The following is a 22,907-nucleotide window of genomic DNA, read 5'->3' on the forward strand; positions in this document are numbered from 1 at the left end:
TTTTTATGAGTCTTCCTTTTGTGTTAGCACTGAAGAAATTTCTATGAATAGCTGTTCCAATACAGTCTAAAAATTGTGATGGACACAATTATAAACATATACCTGATAAAAATGCAGGGTAGTCTTAGCAATAATTATACATCAATTAGATACTGAATATTGTGAATTAATGTTATTTGCTGTATTGCTATAAATGCCCTTTAGAACATGGTGTTTCACTACTGAATTACATTTAAGAGCAACAGATTCTAAAATTGTGACTGTATTGTATATCGTTTTAAAGTCAGAGGTAAACCAGCCCTAGGTTGCACTTTTCGTACCTGATGCTGACGGGTGGTGTGCTCTCACGTGCAGTGGCTACAGAATGCCCACACTCAGGATGAAGTGTGTCTTTATCGACTGAAGGTGTGTTGAAGATCAGTAGGTTTGTTTGATCAGAGAACAGGCCTTCTTAACCACATTTGGAAGAAGGTACATGCTAGAATTGTTTGTACCTTTTCAAAATGAACAGAACAGTGGCAAGAGCAGGAAAAAATGTTATGCGATGCTTTGGATTATACATGAAGAAGTATGAGCTGGGAGGTTGAGCAGATGAAAACAACTGGTGAGATACTGGAAAGCAGATAATTTTAGTCCTTGGTTTAATTTCACTTCTTATGAGGGAAACATTTTTGTGGTCTAGTTCTGCAGTGTTTAGTTTGGTCTTGTGTCTTTCAGAGATGATTACTTATCTTTTTACTCCTGCAGTCCCTATTTTGTCAGGCTTGAAGTGTGACATAGAAAAATATAGTCTTAATGGATACTGATTTTTTTTTTTTTACTTGTTCATAAATTTTTGTGTAGTGCTTATTAGTTATTCTATAGCATGTGTGTTTCTGAGAGTTCCTTATAGTCCAGTAGTAAATTATAGTACAAAAAAGTAAAAAACGTACATCTCTAGATTGTGTTCAGGCTGCCTCTACTAGGGAAGCGTTCTCTGTGTTTCACTATTTGGCAGTTTAAAAAATTGTTCCTCACATTTGGGGATGACAGAATTGACTTACCATCAGTAAATGGTTGATGATAGATTTATGCCAAACCCTCCGTGCTCCATGGCTGGACCCATGTGAATAGTGGCTGACATAGGACTGTGTAGTAGTTCTCTAGCTGGCTGGAGTATAGGGTTGCGTTCTCCAGTTGCAGAGGGAAAAGAAGTCACTATGGAATTGGTTCCTATCAGGTCATTATGGGATGGATAGATATCAAATCAACCCCATAATGACGATCATCAGTTCTCGTGATTATTTACCCAGCTAATCAAACTAACTGTAGTACCAGTTTACTTTTTAGAGTTAATATTAATCCTAAAATAGATCAGAGAAGCGGGATTTGGTTAAGTGTTCTTTAAACATAAGGGATTTCTATTCTAATCAATAAAACTCGAGAAAAGTCAGTTAACTAAACTGTTATGCTGTAAGGGAATTTAATTATGTTCTTTGGTGTATAGCTAAAATTGAGGCAGAACCACCTGTCGGATTTTTGTTTTATAAACTTTCTTACATAGACCGCTTTGAGAGGTTTGTAGGTTTTCACTGTTACGTTTTGGGCTCATGGGTACCTGAAGAAGTATGTTCATCCTGTATGAGCGCCTCCTGTGTGCTAGGCTCCAGGGACGTAAAGGTAAACAGTAGAGATGCGGTCTCTGCTCTCTGTGGTGGTGGAGGGTATGAGCTGAACTGAGAGTCATCATCTTGAAGAGCCTTTTGCTCACGTGCTTTAATTTTTTGTGGACTTTCACCAGGCTTTGGGGAAACTGACCGCCTTGTACATTCCCTGCACTTGTGAAGCCCACATAAGGGCTTTCTAATCAGGTGGCAGGAATTGTAATTTATTAACTTAAACAGTCTTACAGTGTTTTCATTTTGAGTTGTACGGATTTTTGGAACTGAGAAGCTAAACAAGAGCGATCATTTCGTATTGTCTTCTTGTTTCCCACTTGATTCTCTAAGGGTCTCGCACGCTCCACAGCCCATCCCTTTATGTCTCTCCCCGTCAGGATTAGCTATTTTAGTCCTGTCACCACTAGAGTGAGACGCAGCAGCTCTGTTAGATGCATGCAGCCCATTTAGAAATGCCCCTCTTCATTGCATTGTGCTCTGTACCCAGTGACTTATTCTTCTGTCCTGTGACGGATGAAATCTTTCTAAGTGCCAGTAACAAATTTTAAAGACCATCTAGATGAAGCTGGGTGAGGCTTGTGTGCTGTTTTTATACAGCCCTGTTGGTGTGTGCAAGGTTTGAGTTGTCAGGGGGTTTTGCTTCTGTTTGCATATGGATTCTTGACTTTTTAATGTAAAAATGCAGACAGCTTCTTAGGCTGATACCTTCTGAAGGTGCTTTCTGTGTAGTCTTTCTTGGAGGTGGAAGTATGGACATAAGTGACTTCTTGATCCTTCTTCAATGTCTTTTAATGAAAAATATATATATATGATAGAACTTAGGCCTGTGTGATTTATGGTTATTGCTTCTGAAGGCTGAAGAGAACTGATGAAAAACTCTGCAGGCTATTTTGTATGAAATAAGCATCATACATGGATTACGTGATGGTAGATCTGGAGTACACTTGTCCACCAGTGCTTCCGAAGCCTCTTAAAAAGCTTAAGACATTTACTTTAGGCTTTTCGGTATAATTTTAACTTAGGATAGATTGTTTTAAGCTAATGTACTGGGATTAAGTTTTGCTGTTGTGTTTTGACACTTTTAAAAGTTCTTGATGTTTACATAAAAAGACTTTTCTCATGTGACTTAGCTGCTGTTTTTAAGGAGAGCTGAGACATTTTGTTAGGAATTCCTACTTTCTAGCTTTTAGTGTAGGTTTGGACGTTTAAGGTGTAGTGTTAAATAGGAAACTTCTTCATTTTAGTTTCTTGTGGTTTTATGACTTTGTTATATTTAATAACCAAAGGACATTTCCCCATTAAATCAGTAAAATTTTTGAAATTGGGGAAGACATTTTTTGTTTTTTAAGAAAAATTATTATTTTAAAAAATATGAGTTAGGAATAACCATGCTAGTGACATTAGGTATTTTGAGTGATCATTGAAAATTATAAAAAAATTTTAGCACTTTAGTCCTTTTCCTGTGAATGCAGTTTTACTTTTAAGAAAGTAGAATTTATTCTGGAAAATATGAATTACAGTGCTAAACTTGATTTTGTTGTGTGTGAATATATTATTCAGTAACTTTTGTAAAATGTTACTCTACATGAAGATTTCACTTTGGGCAATCACTGGGATATGTTGCTACTAACTTGGTTTTATTTATGGAACTAAGAGCCTCTCATTGAATGACTAATGACTATTCAGATTTTAAAACAGATTTCTTGAACTGTTTACGTAACATTTGCCTGAAGGATGTAGATTCTGCTTTCTAATAGTGAAACTAATTTATATGGTGGCCAGAGTGTAATATATGCTGATACTTTGGCATGGGAGATATTTATCATGAGTTTTTACTATTAAAAATGTTATACATTTGCCTACTAGTTTTATAAATGATGTTGCCTTCAGAATTTGTGTGAAGGTACAAAACTCAAAATATCATGTACCTGTTGTGCAATGGAAAGTCTTGTCATCGTTAGAGTTCTTGATTACCTAGATCCTGAATATTAATGACTAGAGTTGCTCTTAAAAGCAGACCCGCACACAACACGAAGCATGTTACTTGAGTAACTCTTAGGGCTTGTAGGGCTGAGGGCTGTGGTGTGCATTATGCTCTAGGGTCTTCCACCAGCAGTGCCTCCTGTGAACATGTGACACTTAAGTCTCTCAATGTTAAAGAAACTGGACGTGTGTTTCCTACATATTACTCTCATTAGAAATAAGAGGGTAATATGCTTAGTTTCTTTTTCCTGTAGTAACATTTTACAAAAGAGCTGCTAGGCAGGTATTTTATTCTCAAATTGATCTCAAACTGGATGTAAAAATTTAAATCTTTTTTAATTTATTTTTTAATAGTGCTGTAAGAACTCTGGCTGCTGTCAGTCCGTATTCTTTATTTTCTGGGTAGAAGCTGTTTGGAAAGTCCAGTTTCTGTCCCAGTGTAGCAAAACGTAGTTCCTTAGTTTCTTTTTTCTTCTCTTTCTTTTTTATTTAATGTTTTATAATTTTACACTACCTTTTTGAATATACGAACCTCATTCTTCATCGAACAGCTTGAAGGCTTTGATTTCTTTAAGAAGCCTGAGTATCAGTCTGCGTATCACTTTGGCAGTTCCCTCAGCTTTGAGATGCGCTGATCACTGCGCTTGAGAAAGACAAGGCTGAAGATTGGACTATGAAATTTATCAAATAATTTTCATAAATTATTAAATATGAGAGATTTATAGATTTTTGTATTCTGCTTAGTTAAAAAAAAAAAGTAGTTAAAAAAGAGAGGCTAGTAAGTTTGATGCTATTCTTGCCAAACAAACTCAGCCAAAATCTTTAAAGTAACAAATGGGAAAAGGATCACTAATCGTTCTGCATCTGAGTACATTTTCCAAAATGTTGGAAAGAAACTTCTGAATTGAAATCTTGAATGTATTGAATCTGTCAAGGTACACAGCGGTGCCTTTGTAAATGTTCATTCTCTATCTTATTTAATCAGGTGATAAGTGGTGTAATGTAGCAGAGCTTAACAGTAGAACTCAGTTACCACTCTTTGTGAACAAGTTGGAATTGTCATGTTACTGTGTAATTGATTTGCTTTAAGATGAACAATAAATTTAATAAAATAAAACATTGTCTTGTTTTTTATCTATTTATTTATATATCATTTATATTTCCTATAAGAAATCATGCCTAGTTTTTGGTACTTACTCTTATGAAGTAACATGATGGTTTTGCATGTTAGTGCCAGTCTCTTTTGATCAATTGAGACTTGACTCTAACAGTTAAGGAGCTTATTTTAAAACGAAAAAAAGTAAAAACGTTTACTGAATACAGCAACTAGTTTTATCAGAAAACAAGCGGAGAGATCTAAAACCATTCTAGAAGTAAAACTAAAAGAACTATAATTTACAATACATTAAAGATTTCAAATTATTTGGTAGGTTAAACTAACACTCATCTTTCCATGTGGTAAGCCTCTTTTAATTGTCTAGTGTGAACAAGTTAATTTTTTTTAAATTTATTTTTGGATAGGTAAATCAGCTGGGACAGATAAATTAGGCTGGGGAGACATCCTGAAAACTAAGTTTTAGCAAATAGAATTTGTTAAAAGTAATCACTGTTCATTTTAAAAATAATTTAATAAAGTAACTTTAATCTTGAAAGAGTAAGGCAAATTTGTTTTTTTTCCCCCCCCCCATTTTTTTTTTTTTTTATACCAGGGCCACAGCCATCTCTGGGAGTTAGTTTTGGAGCGCCATTCGGCTCAGGTATTGGCACTGGCTTGCAGTCAAGTGGCCTAGGTTCTTCAAACCTTGGAGGTACACTTTAACTTTTCTCGTATTGCATTGGACTGTGATACATTTGAATTGCTACCAGCCTGTAAACACTTGAGGATCTGCTCTTTGGGAAGTTAAGGTTCTATCTGGCAAAAAAAGGATTCTCCAAACATAATCAGTGCTTTCTAGTATTAGATTTAGAACTTAAAAAATCATTTCATGTCTGTGAATAGTAAATATAAAAACGTATTAAAAATCAAATGGTAGGGATGTTCGTATTTTCAAAGGAATATGCTGAAATATGAACTTGAAAATTACTTAGTTTTATTAAATTAACTTAAAAAAAATTAGTTGGAGTCCAAACTACTTCTGGACATACATTCTCCTAAGCATCTTCTCTTTCTGCAAATGAACACTTTAAATGGGGAAATAATTGTATTATAAATCGAACAACTTGACTTCTGTCCATTCCTAAGCACTTTTGGCATATTTGCCTTTATGCATATTTGTATACATAGGCAATTAAGTTTATCTCAGTAGATTCATAAGTTAACTCTAACTAGTAAGGTAAGTCTTCTGCAAAAACATGCTAAATACAAATGCATTCCCAATTCCCTGGTGCGGATAATTGAAGGTTGATTGTATTTTGACAGGTGCATTGTCATGGAACGAATAAGATTCCCTTATTTCCATTAAAATATATCCTTATAAGAGGGAAAGCCTATAAGCTGTTATGGTTATGTAATATATTACACTCTAATAGGAATTATTAGGATTATGGCAGACAGCGTAATTCCTATGATCTATATTCCAGTTTGTCGCCATATTTCATAGAGTTACGGGCAGTAATACCGTCAGGCTCAGTATTTTAGATAAGCTGTTGCAGAGTAGCCGAGGATGAATCGGATTTCATTTTCTGAGCACTTGAAACCAACCTTCCAGCACTTGGCAAAATCCCCTCTTGCAGTCTGTATGATGAAGACACGTGCTTCGTTTAAACTGTGACTGTAGTGTTGTTAGGAGAGAAGCCTCGATGCTCCCCCTCCCGCGTTCTCAGCATCGCGTTGCTGGTCCTGTGGCACGAGCCTGCTCTTCCTGAGTAGCTGTAGAGTGACCGACCCCCGTGTAGTCACGCAGGGTTCCAGTGGTAAACTTCGTAAGTGGGAGTGTCTTCGCAGAAAGCAGAGTAAAATTACTGTGCGGTACTTTGCATTTAAACTGTTGTGCGTGCCTTGCTTATTTATGAATTTAGTCTTTTTTTTTTTTTCCCCGAAATGAAATATCCTTAAGTAGATATGTGTCTATCTGTTTGACTAAAATCATACTTGGTCACTGAAATTTCTAGTCCGTTTGGGAGAGAAAGTACTAATATGATCTTGTTTTTTATGGCTTTGTTCTTTAAAAATTACAGATGGGTCATAAGCTTAGTCTAAGTAGATCTAAATGTTTTATTTCAGAATTGATCTGGTTCTTCCAAAAGTCTTATGCAAAGGAGTAAAGCAGATCTCCTTAGTAAGGCCGTGGTTCTCAACACTGTTTATTAGACCACTGATAATTTGGGTGTTACTTGTCAGTATCCTTTCACCTGTGTTTTTACCTGCCGTGTGTGTCTCTCTATCACCCCCACTAGGCTTTGGAGCTAGCTCTGGTTTTGGATGCAGCACCACAGGGGCCTCCACATTTGGATTTGGAACAACAAATAAACCCTCAGGAAGTCTTAGTGCAGGTTTGTGTGTTTTGGCCTGAACTTCAGGCAGATTCAAAGGTGCACATTATTTAATTTTAAAAGTATAAGTGTTGTTATTTGCGGTATCCAAAAAAGATCCCTGATTCCGTTTCTACCCACTGGATGAAGCCTGCAAGCCTACTAATCATATATAGCTTTCTCTCTCTCATATGCTGAAGGTCAGGTTTGTAGAACGTTTCTAACAACTTAAGTTTGATATAATAAATTATTACATCCTCTTTTTAACTAAGTAGAGATTATTTTGAACCCAAAGGCTAGTTTTATGTTTAAACAGTTTTCTTCATTATTACAAAAATGAACCCATTGCGAAAGTTTTATCATTATTCATTCAGGAGAATAGTTTCTCTTCTAAAGAGGTGTTCTTTAGTTATAAGCCCCCCTGATTTTAAGAATACCAGTCTTACAAATGATGATTAACTGGATTCTTTGTTCATTTTTGACATAGGTATAGTCTCTTGACGCTTCTTGTAGAAACTTCCAAATTCCATCTACTTTTGCATTTGTTTCTATATCTGTAAATAATGACTTGTTTTAATGTGCAATTCTTAGGGATAAATAGCATGCCTAAAATAGTAATACCGATTAAAGTTTTTAATTGCAGGAATTTGAAGGAAATTCCATTTAAAATTAAGTGGTGTTTAAAATCAGTAGTTCCTAGGGAGTAAGATAATAGAATTCAGTGGTATCAGGATTATAATATGCATATATTAACATTAGTTAGCTAGGCAGTAATAGTATTTGATCTTAATTATTTGAGGGCTCTTATAAAATCAAAACAATTGGTACTACTCTTCTGTGTATTCATTGTCCTGAAAATTGTGGGTTAAGGCTTTCTTGGAGGACTTAGAATTGCAAGGGTGGGTCCAAAGGCTGTGAAAGTCTCTTCTTTACATTTTGATAAAATGTTTCCGGAGGGCTGAGGAGGAGGGTACCTTGGCATATTTAATTAACACGAAAGTGGCTGCCAACTTGGAAGTTTTCTGTCGATTTCAGTTACTTGTGTAAGGTTTCTCTCTTGGTCTGGATCACTAAACTTCTGTCCGTAATGGTGCCACTTAGTTGTCAGCTAAATTATTTTCCTGAAAAATTCCATGTTAGAAATTCAGGGCCCTAAGATATTTGCTATTTGTATAGGTTATATATTCTTTCAGCTAGACGCTTACCTCTCATCCCCATTTTTTATGTTTGTTTTTGTGATTTAACTTCTGATATGAATATTTTCTTCCCTAAACATAAGGCTTTGGCAGCTCAAGTACATCTGGGTTTAACTTCAGCAACCCTGGCATCACGGCATCAGCTGGTTTGACATTTGGGGTGTCCAATCCTGCCTCTGCAGGTTTTGGAACAGGAGGACAACTCCTTCAGTTGAAGAAACCTCCAGCTGGAAACAAAAGAGGAAAAAGATAAACATATGGGTTGATGTGTTGAGAGAATCCGTAGCAGCATCGTTCATTCTCTGAGTCTATTTTTCTAAAGTTGATGCAGTAACTAAATTGCATCCCAGGAGATTTACGAAGTTTTGATAGTTTTTCCTTACTTCTGAAATTTGAACTCTGTTCTTGTTTGCCATGCTAAACAACTTTTCTCTTGTGTATTTGAAACCTAGTTGTGTATTTTCCATTATTTTGATTCTCAGTGTAAGAAATATTACATCGCTGATTGGTAAATCCTACTACTATTTAACCTAGTGTTTTAGCAGTGTTTTTGTTGATAAGGTTTACATTACGTGAATACATGCACATTTGTTTCTTATATAGGTGGTATGAACTCTAGGGCCTATACCAGAATCACTTTGTTCCTTGATAAAAGGCCTTTTGAACTACACTGCAGGGCATCTTGTGAATATGTATGTAAAATATATACAGGATAATACACACAACTGTGTGTGCATATAGAATATATATTTACAGACCTACAACTTTTGCCTCAGACTGTTCCCCTTTTCTAAGGGTATTCCATTTTTCACCTTTTATGCTTCAAATCCTCAGTGCTTGTAGAACAAGGAGCTAAAGGTACCAAGTCATTGTAGGTATTTGCTTAAAGACTTAGTGAAATGGTTACTGGTGTAAATATTGACCAACTCAACTTCATTGCCCCCAGTCTTGCCCGTTTTTGTTTCCATGTTAATCTTAGCAGCTACTCCAGATGAGGGCTGCTGAGACTCATCAAACCGATTTCAACAACTTTATTATCCTATGTATCCTCATATCTGAGATGAACCTTCAAGAGCATATTTGAACTCCAGACTGGTGTTCTGGGGGCAAAGAGCTATTAAGCCAAATTGATTCTATGCAGGTGAAGGATGACTATTATTTCAGTGGAAACTTTTCTCGCTGTTCCAATAGAGAGTTCTTTCTTACAGGGCTATTGATGTTGACACCAAATGGAGTCGCTTATCAGCCTCTTCTATGTCTTAAGTAAGTGCTTAATTTGGAATAAAGAAACAGTATATTTTAAGAAAAAAAAGTATTCTTTGTAGCAACAGTAAACTATCCCCCGTTTTAACAGTGAACAGAGAACTCCAGGTAATAAGATATATAGACATGTCAGGTTGCATCTGTGTGTCATTTATATTAGTATTAGTGACAGAGAGTGGGTGAAAAAGAGAGCCCTTGGAAAGAGAACTGCCTTAGCCATGATTTCAGACAGAAACCGTTAGGTAGACCTATTTTATCTTTCAAGTGCAGTTTTCAGATGGGATGTGAACGTGGAATTTCATTGAAAATAGTTTAATTTTTTTATATAGAAGGTTTTGTACATAATGTGCATCAAGTGAATATTTTCAGAATCATTTTCACCAAGGCACCTTTTTTTCTAAAATAGGTATTACATATATACACACACACACACACACACACACACATACACACATATATTTTAGTATAACGTTAGTTGGGTTTGATTATAAAAGTGTTGTCAAATCTGTTTTATTTATCTGCATATAGCGATGATTGGCTTTTGGAATTGAAATTTTTGCGCCTTGATGCATTAAAATAAGGAAAATGCTTTGTTTCTGAGCATGAAAGTTGTTTTTATTTTTGCATACTTCCCTAATACTGCGGTCCCCAGATCCAGGTTTTGGGGAAGGGTAGGAAAACATGTGGTTTTGTGTTTTGAATTACTGTCAGAATTAAATACACAATTACAACAAACTTTTTTTAAAAAGGACATTGCATTGTGCTGCAGAAATCTGGATATTTATATTTCTTGTGTTTTTTTCTTTAAATTTTACATTTTAATATGTTGACCATTGGGAATTTGTAACAGATCAATTTGTGACAGGAGTTTAAATGTGTCGTCACTGTGTCCATTGTCTCCACTTTGTCCAGAGCCTGTCATTATGTAAACAATAAAATTTACTGTGTCAGTTGCTTTGAATCTTTATAGGTGTCAGTAGTTGTTATTCATATGTAATTTTCTTATTATTCCTCTTCTATCCTCTGGTTGGTTTTTAGTGTTTCGTTTTCACTGGTTTATGCATCTTGCTTTTTTGAAAAAAACAAAAGGCTGAACACAAGACAGCAAGTTCTTTGTCACTTGCTTTTGTCTTCTCAAAATTACAAAAACGTTTTAAACTATACACAAAAATATTGAGTAAAAAGTGAAAGTTGCCTTCAGCTCCTGGGCCCCAATCCCACTTTCTTCCCCAGTGTCCGCTCTTCGTGGTTTGGTGTGTATCCTTTCAGATCCTTTTTAAAAATGCCTTTTCAGCATGTGTACAAATGTTCATTCTTTTTCTCTCTCTCATTTTCTCACATTTATTGTCTCTTAGATTCTTTTTCTTTTTTTTTAAACAAATGGGCTAACAGTCTGTGTGTTCTGTGACTTGCTTTTTTTCCCCTTCAGTGGCGTATCATGGACGTCTCTGCGTGTCAGTCTGTGGAGATTGACTTTTTGCTTACTGTCCTGTGGCATGGACGCCCGGTGATTTGTTCCAAATGTTCCCTTTTCTTTCCAGTATTTCGCTTTCACAGAAAGAGCTGCAGTGAATATCCTTGAACATGACTCTTGGTGCTTACGTTTAATGTTTCTCTGGGATCGATTCTAGAAGAGGAATTGCTGAAGAGGCATACAAACTGTATGTTTTAATGTCAGACTGCCTTCCAAAAGTGCTATATAAACACACACTCCTGTGGTATGTGTGAGTACCCACTTCCTGTCTGCAGCCCTAGATAGTATCAGTCCTTAAAACAAGTACATGTGAGGTTGAACTTTTTAGCATGAATGTTAGCCATTTACATATTAACGTAGTTGCATGGTGATGTCCTGTGTCCGTTTTTACACCAGATCATTTAGGAGTTTCTCCTTACGATCTCTGTAGACAATGTGTGCTAGTATTTTTCTTATGAGGCAGGTTGGACTTCTGGAGTCAGCTGGTCCCAGACCCCTGCCTCGAACCTGTGTGGTCTGGGGCAAGTTTCTTTTCTACACCCCAGCTTCAGCACCTGCCGAGTGAGGACAGTAAAGGCGGGTGGTTGTGTGAAGGTGAAGTCTACGTGAGGCACTTGGGTGCAGGACCTCTGGCGCTGCAGAGGCATTTACCGTTCCCGCTCCGGTTCCCCAACTGCTCACTATAGCTGGCTGCTTTATTTCGGTTCCTGACGGGGAAGCTGCCCTATCTTCTTTTTCTGTTTTTTGTTCTGTTTTTGTGTTGGGTGGCTATTCTACGACCCTTATACTCTTTAGGATGTACCTATTTTGTCAAGTTAGATTTTTCTTAGGAAAAATCCTATTGGGATTTTTGATTAGGTTTATACAAATAAAATATATATCTGGGGAGAATTTCACATCTTCATATGTACAGCATGGTATATGCATTTATTAGGCCTTTTATTTCAGCAAGGTTTTACAGTGCCTGTTAGATCCCTGGCGGTTTTCCCTATCAGCATCTTAATTTTATTCCTCAGTGAGGATTTTTATCCTGCAGTTAGTACAAATGCAGATTAACTGTTCTTTTGTGATAACATGGTAAGCCCAAATTAATGTCCTACTAATCTCAAATAGAGACTGTTGTTTTTCACAACGAGGGAAGCTGAATAGTGCCTTTAGAAGTTTTGCAGTGGGACACTTCCGTGTGCGACATATTTGGGTTGGAACGGTCTATCGCGAGACAGGCAGCATTCCCTTCCTCTGTGCCTTGCCCCCGCCTCTCTCTGTGGGTAAATCTGGCTGCACTGTGCCTTCGGGAGCATGCCACACGGCATCGCTCAGGGGGCACGACCCTGGGGCTCGCTAACGTGGGCCCGGGGGTCTCATCTGAATCTCAACTCACGGTCGTGTCTCATTTGTTGCGTGTAGTCTTTTCCGCGCGGCACACTCAGAACTCTATATACTTGACCTTGTCCAGTCTCAGTATTATCCTAGAAAGCAGAAATCTCCCGTGTCTAGATGAAGGAACCGAGGTTTAGGGTAAGCAGTTGCCCCACGGTCACACAGCTGTTAAGTCCTGGAGCTGGGGATTTTCTGTGAAACAGGAATGGCAGGCTGACCTTCATGCCCATCCTCTAAAAGGCACCGAAGGTCATGTGCTTACACGATCTACATGGGGAAATTGCACACATACAATAGACTGGATCCCTGCAGGTAAGGGAAGTACCAAGGGCCTTGGGGCCTGAAGGAGAACAGTCACCTTCTGGGGTGTAAGGAGTGTTAGGAAGACTTCCCAGCTCCTGGCATGCAGAGTGGTCTCTCCACCTCGGACAGCATAAGGGGACAGTTTTGGCTGTTTGAATCTTGTAAGAAGTTGAACAAGAAAGCCTTTCCAGGAAGGCTCGCCTGACCCCTGTAACTGAAACAAGCACCACGAACTCAGACCGAGTGCGGCTGGATCCTTTTCCTGCCATGCGGAGATGCACCTCAGTGGCCCAAGAAAACCATGGAAACGGGCCAGAAGCTGCAGGGGCTGAGAGACAGCTGCAGATGGAGGAAAGGGTAGGGATCACCAGAAAGACTGGTCTTGGCCCAGAATGTGTTTGCCCTTCTCACTCCTTCATTCAGTGCCCATTTTTCTCTTCTTCTTAATCTGTCAATTCAAACAAACAACCTACCAGGTCACAAAGGTTGCAGTGCTGAGGGCAGGCTGTAGATTTAAGTTGCAGAGAACTTGGTTTTGTCATCCTCACCCCTCTGAGTCCCCTGGTAGCAGGTCAGTTTACTTCAGTAAATACTTAGATTTGCCGTGTGTGAGTCGCTGATGGGAGCTTAGAGGGTACAGATATAACTTGTTTCCCTCAGTCCTGTGAGGTGGATACTATTATTCCTTTTTTACAAATGAGAAAACAGGCACAGAAGTTAAGTAACTTAATGGTCACTCAACTAGTAAGTGGATGGGCCAGAGTTCAAACCCAGGCAGTTTTCTCAGAGTCTAGACTTTTATGCAAATAAGTATAATGTAGGGTGGGCTCTCTTATTAAGTTATGGGATAAAGATACAAAGAAAATTCCTGAGAGCACGGAATAGAGATTCTTCAGGCTTGGGGGAGTCAGAAATTTATTGTACTAGAAAGTGGCTTTGAGCGATGAGTATGAATATGATTTATTTTTATAAAGTATTTACAATTTGAAATTAAACATTTAATTAAAAGTAATCCTAAGTGTGAACAGCATAAAGGGATAAAATTAAAAGTAACCAATACCCCACTCTCCAGAGGAAGTTCCTAAGTTTCTTTTCATCTTGATTCTTGTTTTTCTTCATTCTTTTTAACAGCTGCATAGCATATGTCTATATCTTGTTTAACTAGTTCCTTTGGTGAACACTTAGATGGTTTCTATTTTTTTTTTGGCTATTAGAAATGATTCTACTAGGATAGGTGAAAATAGTATCCAATTTTATTGACATTTCTTTATGTGAGTTTGAACATTTTCATGTGAATATTGGCCATCTTAATTATTTGTAAGAGCTCTTTGGATGCAATCACTTTCTGTAGAAATGTTTGGAAAAATTAACAATTTTAAATCTTGAGTCTTGGATCCATGTGACTGGTTTTTAAAAAATTACATCACCCCATTTCATGTTGTTTTTAAACATTCTTAATATTTAAATTACTTGTCTTATGTATGGCAAATGTTTCACAGTTAATCTTTTCACGTCTGTTTATGGTTACTTGTTTTTGTTGTGTAGAAATTTTAATTTTCTTATGTTGCCAACATTTATTAGTCTTTTTGAAATGACTTCTGGGAATGAGTGAAAACTCGGGAGGAAAAAAGAGAATAAGACATGTTATACAGTTTATAAAGTCATATTAATATTTCATTGACACATCATAACTATATGAAGATGCCTTTACAAGATTCAGCTGGGTGGCTGGGGTCAGATTGTAATGGGCGTGTCTGGACCGAAAGGAGGCTTCACACCGCGAGGGAGTTTTTGAGCCCTGCAGTGACATTAAGGTTAATAATGTTAACCTTAATGATGGTACGGTAATTTCTCTTTTACAGATGAGGGAAGAAGCTAAGTAATTTGCCCGAAGTTATGCAGGTACGAAGTGATGCTGCCAAGACTCAAACCCCAATATCATAGGTGTCATTCTAGTGAAATCCTCTTGCAACAGGTGATCATACGGAGAGCACTTTCCGCCCAGTGTCGGATGTAATTAAAATCACTCAACATATGAGTAAAATAAAATGTCATTGACAGTCATCCCTATTTTTGACGATATGTAGATATTTGAAGATATATTTTGTATATTTTTGTGTATCAATATTTTGCCCCTCTATTTGACTTTGTATCATTAGTCCAGGGAATTTATTAGCCTTGAAAATAGCAGGATTTGTCTTCATTTTTTAATTCTTATTTTTTATCAGAATCACATAACAAAGTTTAAAGAGTCAGATGTCCCTCTAAGGTTCATTACAGAAGCAGCACTCTCCCCTTCCTCTCCGTTTTGAAGGGGCTGTTTTGACCTTGTTAAGCTTTCGGTCAACTCTTTACAGTCCCACCTCCATTGCTATTTGCAGAAATACAGAGGCTTCCCCACTGCAAGCTTCACATTTAGCTTTCTTGATTTTGCTGAGTCAGTTATTCCCATTCCAGTTTCTAAAATGTCATTGCCTCTTTTCCTATTTTCATTGTGGTTTTAGGCCACTTTTAAAACTTTAATCTTTTTATGGTGGTAATTTTATTGGAAATTCATTTAGTTTAAAATTTCAGTTTTCTTTTCTGGAAGTTGGTCCTTTAAAAAGTATGCCTGGGTCACTTTTTGGTAATCTCTTATTCCTTATTTACACTTTCTTTTCTTTACGTATTATTCAACATACTTATTTTATATTTGTCATTGATAAGTCCAGTACCTAAAGTCAATAGGGTCTGATTTTGTTATTTGTTTTTCTCTGCTGTCTTTTGTTCCATGTGACTTGTCTTTCTCCTTGCGTTTCGTAATTTTTATTTGTGAGCTCGTCTTTGATAGGAATTTATCAATTCTTTGAGGCCGAAGATGTGCTCCTCCAGACAGGAACTTCTGTCAGGCCCCTGAGGGCATGGCCAGCCCGGGTCCACTTTAATGTAACATCTCACTCTGAGGATTTTTTGGACCATGTATGAAGTGTGACTTGAAACCATAGTTCCTGCTGAGAGTCAGCTCTAAGTAGTGAATTCTCAGAGCAGAATTTTCTTTCACTTCAGAGAGCCAAGGCTACAAGAGGCAAGTTTTCTTTGTCAGATACTTTATCTACATATCTTGTCTATCTGCCTATCCTTTCTATCTATCTATCATCTGTCTGTCTATCTATCTATCTATCTCCCTATCTATCTATATATGGTAGTGCTAAGAAAGGGGTTGGCAGACTATAGCCTGTGGGTGAAAACCAGGCCACTTCCTGTTTTTATAAAGAAGGCTTTACTAGGGCACAGCCGTGCCCACTTGTTTACCGACCATCTGTGACCGCTTCTGCTCATACACAACAGAGGTAAGTAGTTGGGACAGCGACCGCACAGCCCGTGAAGCCTGAGATCATCACTGTCTCTGGCCCGCTGGAGAGAATGTCTGCGGACTCCTAGTGTAGACCCTTGACAGCCCTGTTCTGTAGGGGTTCTTTGATCTCCTTGCCTCACATGGCTTACATCACTTAGGGTGTGGTCAAGCTGCTTTATTAGAGGACTCAGGGTACAGTGGCTTAAAGAAGATGGTTTCTTTCTCTTTCACACTGTGGGGCAGGGAGCTGTCTGGGGGTGACCTGGCTGCTCGGGGGCCCAGCCTCCCGACAGTGTGGTTCTGCCCCGTCTGCGTGGTGGGATGGATTTGCACTCAAGCTCCTGGAGGAAGGAAAGGGTGGAGAGGAGAGGGACCCTTTTCCTCTGCAGAGTGTGATCCAGCAGTTGCATATGTCACTTCTGCTCATGTCAACTGGCCAGAGCCTCCTCGCAGAGCTGCAGGTGAGGCTGGGCATGTCTTTTGGTGGGTGGTCTCACACTCCCCTAAGACTCCTGTTGGTAGAGAAGAGGGAAGAAGGGTTCCTGGGCCTCGGCTTGACTCTTGAACAGCTGCTAAGACTTGGGATCAGGGGCCACTACCAGTCTCAGGGCCCCCCTTCCTCAAGCTTTGACTTCATTTCTGGCTTCTAAGAATTTACCTTACTTTCGTGCTAACTCAGCTATGAGTTTAAAAGGCATGTTTAAAAATTATATCCATCACTTTCAGCTGTTTTGTAGCTGTTTTGTATTTTTGGAGATCTAATCCAAATAGAGTTTTAAGTAGAGGGCCTTGACTTAATATTTATAGGCCTACCTTCTGTTGAATCTCTCTTATTCCTGATTGGGTGTCAGCGGACCTAGACTGCATCTGAGCTCAGCGGTGATTCTAGGCTCCTTCGTCCACGATCTAGTCCATGTTATCCTCTCTTCAGAGTAGCTTCCCATCTCGGCTCTGACTTTTTCACTCTGTTTCTGGGGTTGCTCTTTAGTTTTGCCTTCTGTAACTTTACGTTCAGAGGTTACAAGCTAGAGGTCTTGATCTTTCTAGTCCACAGAATGGTTGCTGATTTTTAAAAATCAGATTTTACATACAATTCTAAATCTCTTCTGAGAACTCAGTGGAAGGATCTGGCAGCAGGGCCTCAGCCTTCCTGCTGAGGGCGCTGCCCCTTCAGCTGTCACTCACCCTCCAGTTAGCCCCACTCCCCACCCCTCTCTATCGCCCCCTGCACTCACATCACTCTACTTACTGAATCATCTGTTTCCCACTGGCTTTGTCCACCCCTTCCTCCTGCTTTCATTACCACGGGAGTCCTCTCCACACACTCCCCCCGCTGGTGCCATGACTTGTGTAGGAGGGTGGGGGAGGTATTTTCTCCATTTCACAATAGGGAAAACCAACTCGCACAGGGCAGGTGTCACGCACAGGCGTTAAAGTTCCGATGGTCAGTCTGTTCACAAATAAGCCTTAGGAAGGAAAATGTACTCACGTGTAGTAAATTTTCCTCAGTGCTGGGAAAGCATTTGATGTCACTCACTCTGAATGCGGTGAATCTGAAACTGGAGCTCTGCAGAGCAGGGCAGCTGGCAGCAGGGGCAGGAGGGGTGGCTTCCTTCCTATCCCAGGGCGAGTTATAAATGCTGCACAGGTATTCAGCGCACAGTGTATGTTTCCTAACCTGTTACGTCATGACAGCCTTCTGTAATGAGACGTTTTTTGTGTTTTTCTCTTGTGTAAGTATGTTAATAATAAGGAATGATTCTTTCCAGTCATTGTTTACATCTTCTGTATTAGCTGCAAAGAAGATTGGTCTAAAGAGCAAGGTTCTTTTAAATAATTTAGCCCCACACAGTCCCGTGCTGAGTATTTATTCCTCCTGGTCTCAAAAAGAATTCCTTCTGTTCCAAAATACTATGTTTTATTTACAGTTGGTTTAGAACGAGTGATTCTTCACTTTTTAAATCCCATGTTTGCAGATAATAACATATTTTTGAACACCTATTATAAGCCAAGCAGGCTTTAATCTGTGCTGTCCGAAGTGGTAGCCACTAGCCGTATGTGGCCACTGAGCACATGAAGTAGGGCCAGTGGGACTGGAGACCTGAATTTTCAAATTCATTTGAATCCATTTAAAATTTTAAAACTGATGTTCAGTTCAAATACTGGGCAACATTTAGGTGTGTCTGGAACAACTTGGGTACATGAGTCTACTTTTTCAATTGTAAATTTTACAAAACCTAAATGCAAACCAAGTAGTTCTAAGGTACATTTAGAATCCAGATTGAGAAGCATTTGCATATAAAATTCACACTGGATTTCAAAGACTTAGCGTGAAAAAAATGTAAAATATTCCATTAATATTTGTATATTGATTTCATGTCGAAAAGATAATATATTGAGTTAAATAAAACATGATTAAAGTTAATTTCATGTATGTCTTTTACTTGTTTTAATGTGGCTAGTAGAAAATTTAAAATTACGTATGTGACTTTATATTTTTTGGACAGTGCTGGTTTAGATGATACTAACCATGGTCCTGGGACCATATATGGCTTATTATACACCAAAAAGAGAAATAAATTGCAGATTTTTAATTTGCTTCTTTTTAAAAAAATCTCAAGGTCAATCGTTGTAACAGCCTCCTGCCTGGTATCCCTGCTTTCATTGTCTCTGCCCTCGTCCACCAGCAGAATTCCTAGTTACCTTCTCAAAATGCAAATAGGATTAAGGAAAGCCAGGCTCTCTGGCACTCTTTGTTCCAAACTCTCTAGCATAAAATGCAAGCCCCTCACAGCCTGGTCCTTACTTTCACCTGCCCCTTGGGACACCGTCACACCAAGGCCCCCCTAGAACTGCACATCCCTTCCACCCCTCTGCTTGTGCATGAGCCGTTTCTTTGGAGTAAATGCTGACCTTTCAGTGCCATCCTGCCTCATCCTTCCCAGCTCCTCCTGCAAAGTGAATACACAGCTTTGCACTCTGCTTAGACTTTGGGCCTCAGAGGGCAGGCTTCCCACGTCATGGTTTTGTTACTTGATGGTCTATTTGTCGCCCACGTTAGATTGAGTAATCCCAGAAGAGGAGCCCTGTCTTGTGTTTGCTTTGGTTTGGTTTTGTATCCTCAATACTTATCATCTAATTGAACTCCATAAATACCTCTGAATTAAGTGATTAGTGCAGTGCAGTGGGAAAAGGTTAGTTAACTCAGTGACCCATTGCCGACCTATCTCTGTCTAGATGTTGGAACCATGATGCTGGAGTAGAACCTCTCCTCCACCACTTAGTAGGTGTATGACCTTGGCCAAGTTTAACATCTTTGTGCCTCTTTAGTAAAACAGAGTGACCGATACCTGTGTTCCAGGTTGATTGTGCAAATTGAAATGAGTTAACTTATGTAAGGTGTAAGCTAAGCATGTAGTAAATATTAACTACATTTCTCCTAATACAGTCTAAACTACTTTTCTTTTTCTCTCAGGCAACAAATCACGGGTTTTAACTGGATTTCGAAAACCCAGTGTTACAGAAACCAATGAACTAGGAAGAAAAATCCAGTTCTGAGCAGGCATTGAATCAGCAAATATCTACTTTGCAAGGAACTTCTGATTATCATTTTGGGAATCTCATTTAAGAACAGAACTACATGTCGTAGAGTGTTTGGTCAAGATTTTTAGAATTCAGGAAAGAAAACTTGCCCCTGTTGTTTAAGGACAATGTAATGGCATATATACAAGATCCTGGGAATGTTTAAAGCAATTGCAAGCGGCCCACTAATCCAGTGTATGGAAGGAGTAGTGGAAAATTCATAGATGGAACAGGCAAAGTTGATACAAGAGACAACTGGCCAAGTAGAGTGAATTAAATGTTTGTAACTTTATGCAACTCATTCTTTTTTAAAAAATGAACTTCACTGAGATATAATTCACATACCATACGTTGAATGAAGGGTGCGTTTCAGTGGTTTTTTAGTGTATTCACAAAGTTGTGCAATATCACAATCTAATACTAGAACATTTTTGCCACCACAAAAAGAAACCCCATACACATTAGCAGTCACTCCCCATTCCCCATCACCACCACCCCAAGCCCTAGGGAACCATTCATCTACTTTGTTTTTCCACATATTTGCCTATTCTATTCATATAAATGTGACTAGCTTCTTTCACTTAGCATAATGTTCCCTAGGGTCATCCATGTGGTAGGATATATCAGTACTTTATTCCTTTTTGTTGCTGAATAATATTCCATTGGGTGGATATAGTCTATAATCAATAAAAATGATCAAATCTGAAGAACAGAAGAAAGACTGAAAAAATATGAATAGAGTTTTAGGAACCTGTGGTATAATATTTATAAATCTAACATTTGTGTGAAAAGAGTTCCAGAAGAGGAGGAGATAAATGTTGGAGCAGAGACAACATTGAAAGAAATAATAGCCAGAAACGTTATAAATTTGATGAAACACATACCTTTACAGATTCAAAAGGCTCACCAAACTTTGAGCAGAACAGATTCAAAGACAGTCTGCTAGATATAGTCAAACTACTTAAGACCAAAGATAAAGAAAATATTTAAAGTTACTAGAGGAAAATGACAATTTGAATAATGATGGAGTTCTCCTGAGAAACCATGAGTGCCAATAGAACCACATCTTTAAAGCGCTGAAGGAAAATGTGTGTGGACGTAATGCTTACAATGACTCTGAGGCCAAGGGCCTTGGGGGAGGAGGAATCGGACCTCTGTGGTTGCAAGGTTTCTACAGTTCATTAAATAGATTCGAAAGTTTAAGGATTTATATTATAATCCCTAGAGCAATCACCACTACCAAATGCAAAAATACAAGATACAGCCAAAATGCCAAAAGATGAATTAAAATGGAGATGGAATGCTAAGTAAGCTCAAATATTGAAGAGAAGGCAGTGAAGGGAACAGATGAAAACTTCTGGGGTGAAGGAAATGTTTGTTATCTTGACTGTGGTCATGCACAGATAAAGGTGTTTACCAGACCGTATCACACTGAACACATGTATGTGGTCTACCAGTTTTACCTCAGAAAAGTAAAAGAGAGAGAATGGGAAGAAATTAGGGCAGCAAGAAAAGGCAACCCTTTTGAGGAGATTCTTGAAAAGTAGGGTAAGAATTGGAGGGAAAATTAGAATCAAGAATTTTTTTTTCAGATGCTAGAAATAACGGTCTCTTTGTATGTTGACTGAAAAGACCCAATGAGAAAGAAAAATTGGTATGCAAGAGAGAGTGGGGAGAATTGTTAGAGAGATGTCCTTGGATAAATGAGGGGAGAGGGGGGTCTGTCTTAAGATCAGAGACAGCAGATCACAGTCACTCAAGGGGAGTGGGGTTTACGGGCATCCGTGAGGAAGGTGGGAAGACCAGGTGAGCACTTGTGAAAGCTGAGTGGTGATGCGGGTGGAGGTGTGGAGGGTTGAGAGAAAGTTATGAAATAATCACCTCATGACAGCGAGAGAGTGAAGAGATCAGATGCCCAGGCGGTACTGAGTACCCTTTAAGGTTGGCGGTCATGAAGTCAACAAGCCCAGTAAGCACAGTGGGCATTTCTCTTCTCCATGTTCAGATGTTCAGATTTTAGTGTATAGAAGGTAGAGACTTGCACGAAATCGGGTTTTAGGTTAGCCAGGCAGGTACAATAAAGGTAGAGAAGGACAAGGGGTTTGGGATTGTAGAATTGAAACTGGATAAGGAGGGAAATGAAGAGTTGAATTCAATGAAATTAGAATCAGTGGGTTTTAGGTCCTATGGCAACGGAGGGATTATTTGCTATTCAAGAGAATGTGCTGGAAAAATAGATGATGGAGGAGGATGTGATGACTGAGGTTGAGATTGGGGAGGTTTTCCAGTTACTCGTGATAACCAAGTTTAGAGCTGCGCTTGCCAACACGATAGTCACTAGCCTTGGCTAGTGGTTACGCAAATTAAAAGTCACTAAAAGTGAAAATTCAGTTCTTCAGTCGCACTAGCCACCTTTGAAAGCCGCATGTGACAGATGACCACCATATTGCACTGCACAGATATAGGGCATTTCCATCATCGCTGCAGCCCTCCCTACTGGACAGTGCCGGGCGTGTGCCCGTGGGAGTGGATGCTGACAGAATGGGTGGAGAAAGGGAAGTTGAGGAACCCTGAGGCCGGGGCGCCACATGGATCACGTGCAGGGATGTGGAGTCATCCAGAATCACAGCAGGAGTAAGTGTTGGAAAGAGTGGGAGTCAATCAGGAGCTGAGTCTTTGGGGAATGAGAGAGGAGGGATGACCCAGGATAGCCAGGGGTACAGCCCGATGGCCTGAACTCTGGAGCTCAGGGGTTCTTTGGAAGAGGAGAGAGACTGGCCCGGAAGCAGCCATGAGGGGGAGAAGGACAGGTCAACTGTCTCCTGGCCAGGTGCAGGGGATGAGGGGAAGGCTGGAAGAGATGCAGTGCCCTGGGGGAGAGGTGGGTTTCCATCACCGCCAGAAGGCGAGGGGTCTTCAGAGCTGAGGCTCTAAGGGACTTGCTGATGACTGACCTCCATTGCCGAGGACACTGAATTCAAGAACTGGGGGAGGGCGAGTGAGGAGACTAGGGGTCAACGTGCAAGGCGTAATGTGTTTGAATGTGGGAGTTGAGGGGTAAGTGGGGGCCCTGGGGTAGTGCGGGTCTGGCAGGAGGGTAAAGGGCATCTCGGGCTTCGTGCTGCTCGTGTCAGGGCTGCAGGGTTGGGTGGTGGGAATGGGAATCCAGCCTGGAGCTTGCAGAATCCCAGTGAGCCCCTCAGGACCTGCCAGGGGAGGTCTGCGGCCTGGGGCAAAGCTGTTCTTACTTTGAGCACGTGGGG

At 39.4% G+C, this 22,907-nt stretch overlaps 1 protein-coding gene across 5 annotated transcripts in view; it reads left to right on the top strand.

The window, feature by feature from the left end:
* NUP58 (nucleoporin 58) overlaps positions 1-19,653 on the top strand; it is a 43,765-nt gene extending 24,112 nt beyond the window's left edge. For 4 of the 5 annotated variants that reach the window (XM_059902462.1, XM_059902464.1, XM_059902465.1 and 1 more), the window contains 3 exons: positions 5,351-5,449; positions 7,038-7,133; positions 8,392-10,536. In XM_059902462.1, the coding sequence (XP_059758445.1) occupies positions 5,351-5,449; positions 7,038-7,133; positions 8,392-8,561 (365 nt within the window). In that variant the 3' untranslated portion in view covers positions 8,562-10,536. Of the gene's footprint in view, positions 1-5,350; positions 5,450-7,037; positions 7,134-8,391; positions 10,537-19,537 lie in introns of those variants that run through there. The other variant, XM_059902466.1, reaches the window with a different exon arrangement.
* The last annotated feature ends 3,254 nt before the right edge of the window (positions 19,654-22,907 follow it).

Source organism: Balaenoptera ricei, chromosome 18 (assembly GCF_028023285.1).
Source record: "Balaenoptera ricei isolate mBalRic1 chromosome 18, mBalRic1.hap2, whole genome shotgun sequence".
In the NCBI taxonomy this organism is placed as follows: Eukaryota; Metazoa; Chordata; class Mammalia; order Artiodactyla; family Balaenopteridae; genus Balaenoptera; species Balaenoptera ricei.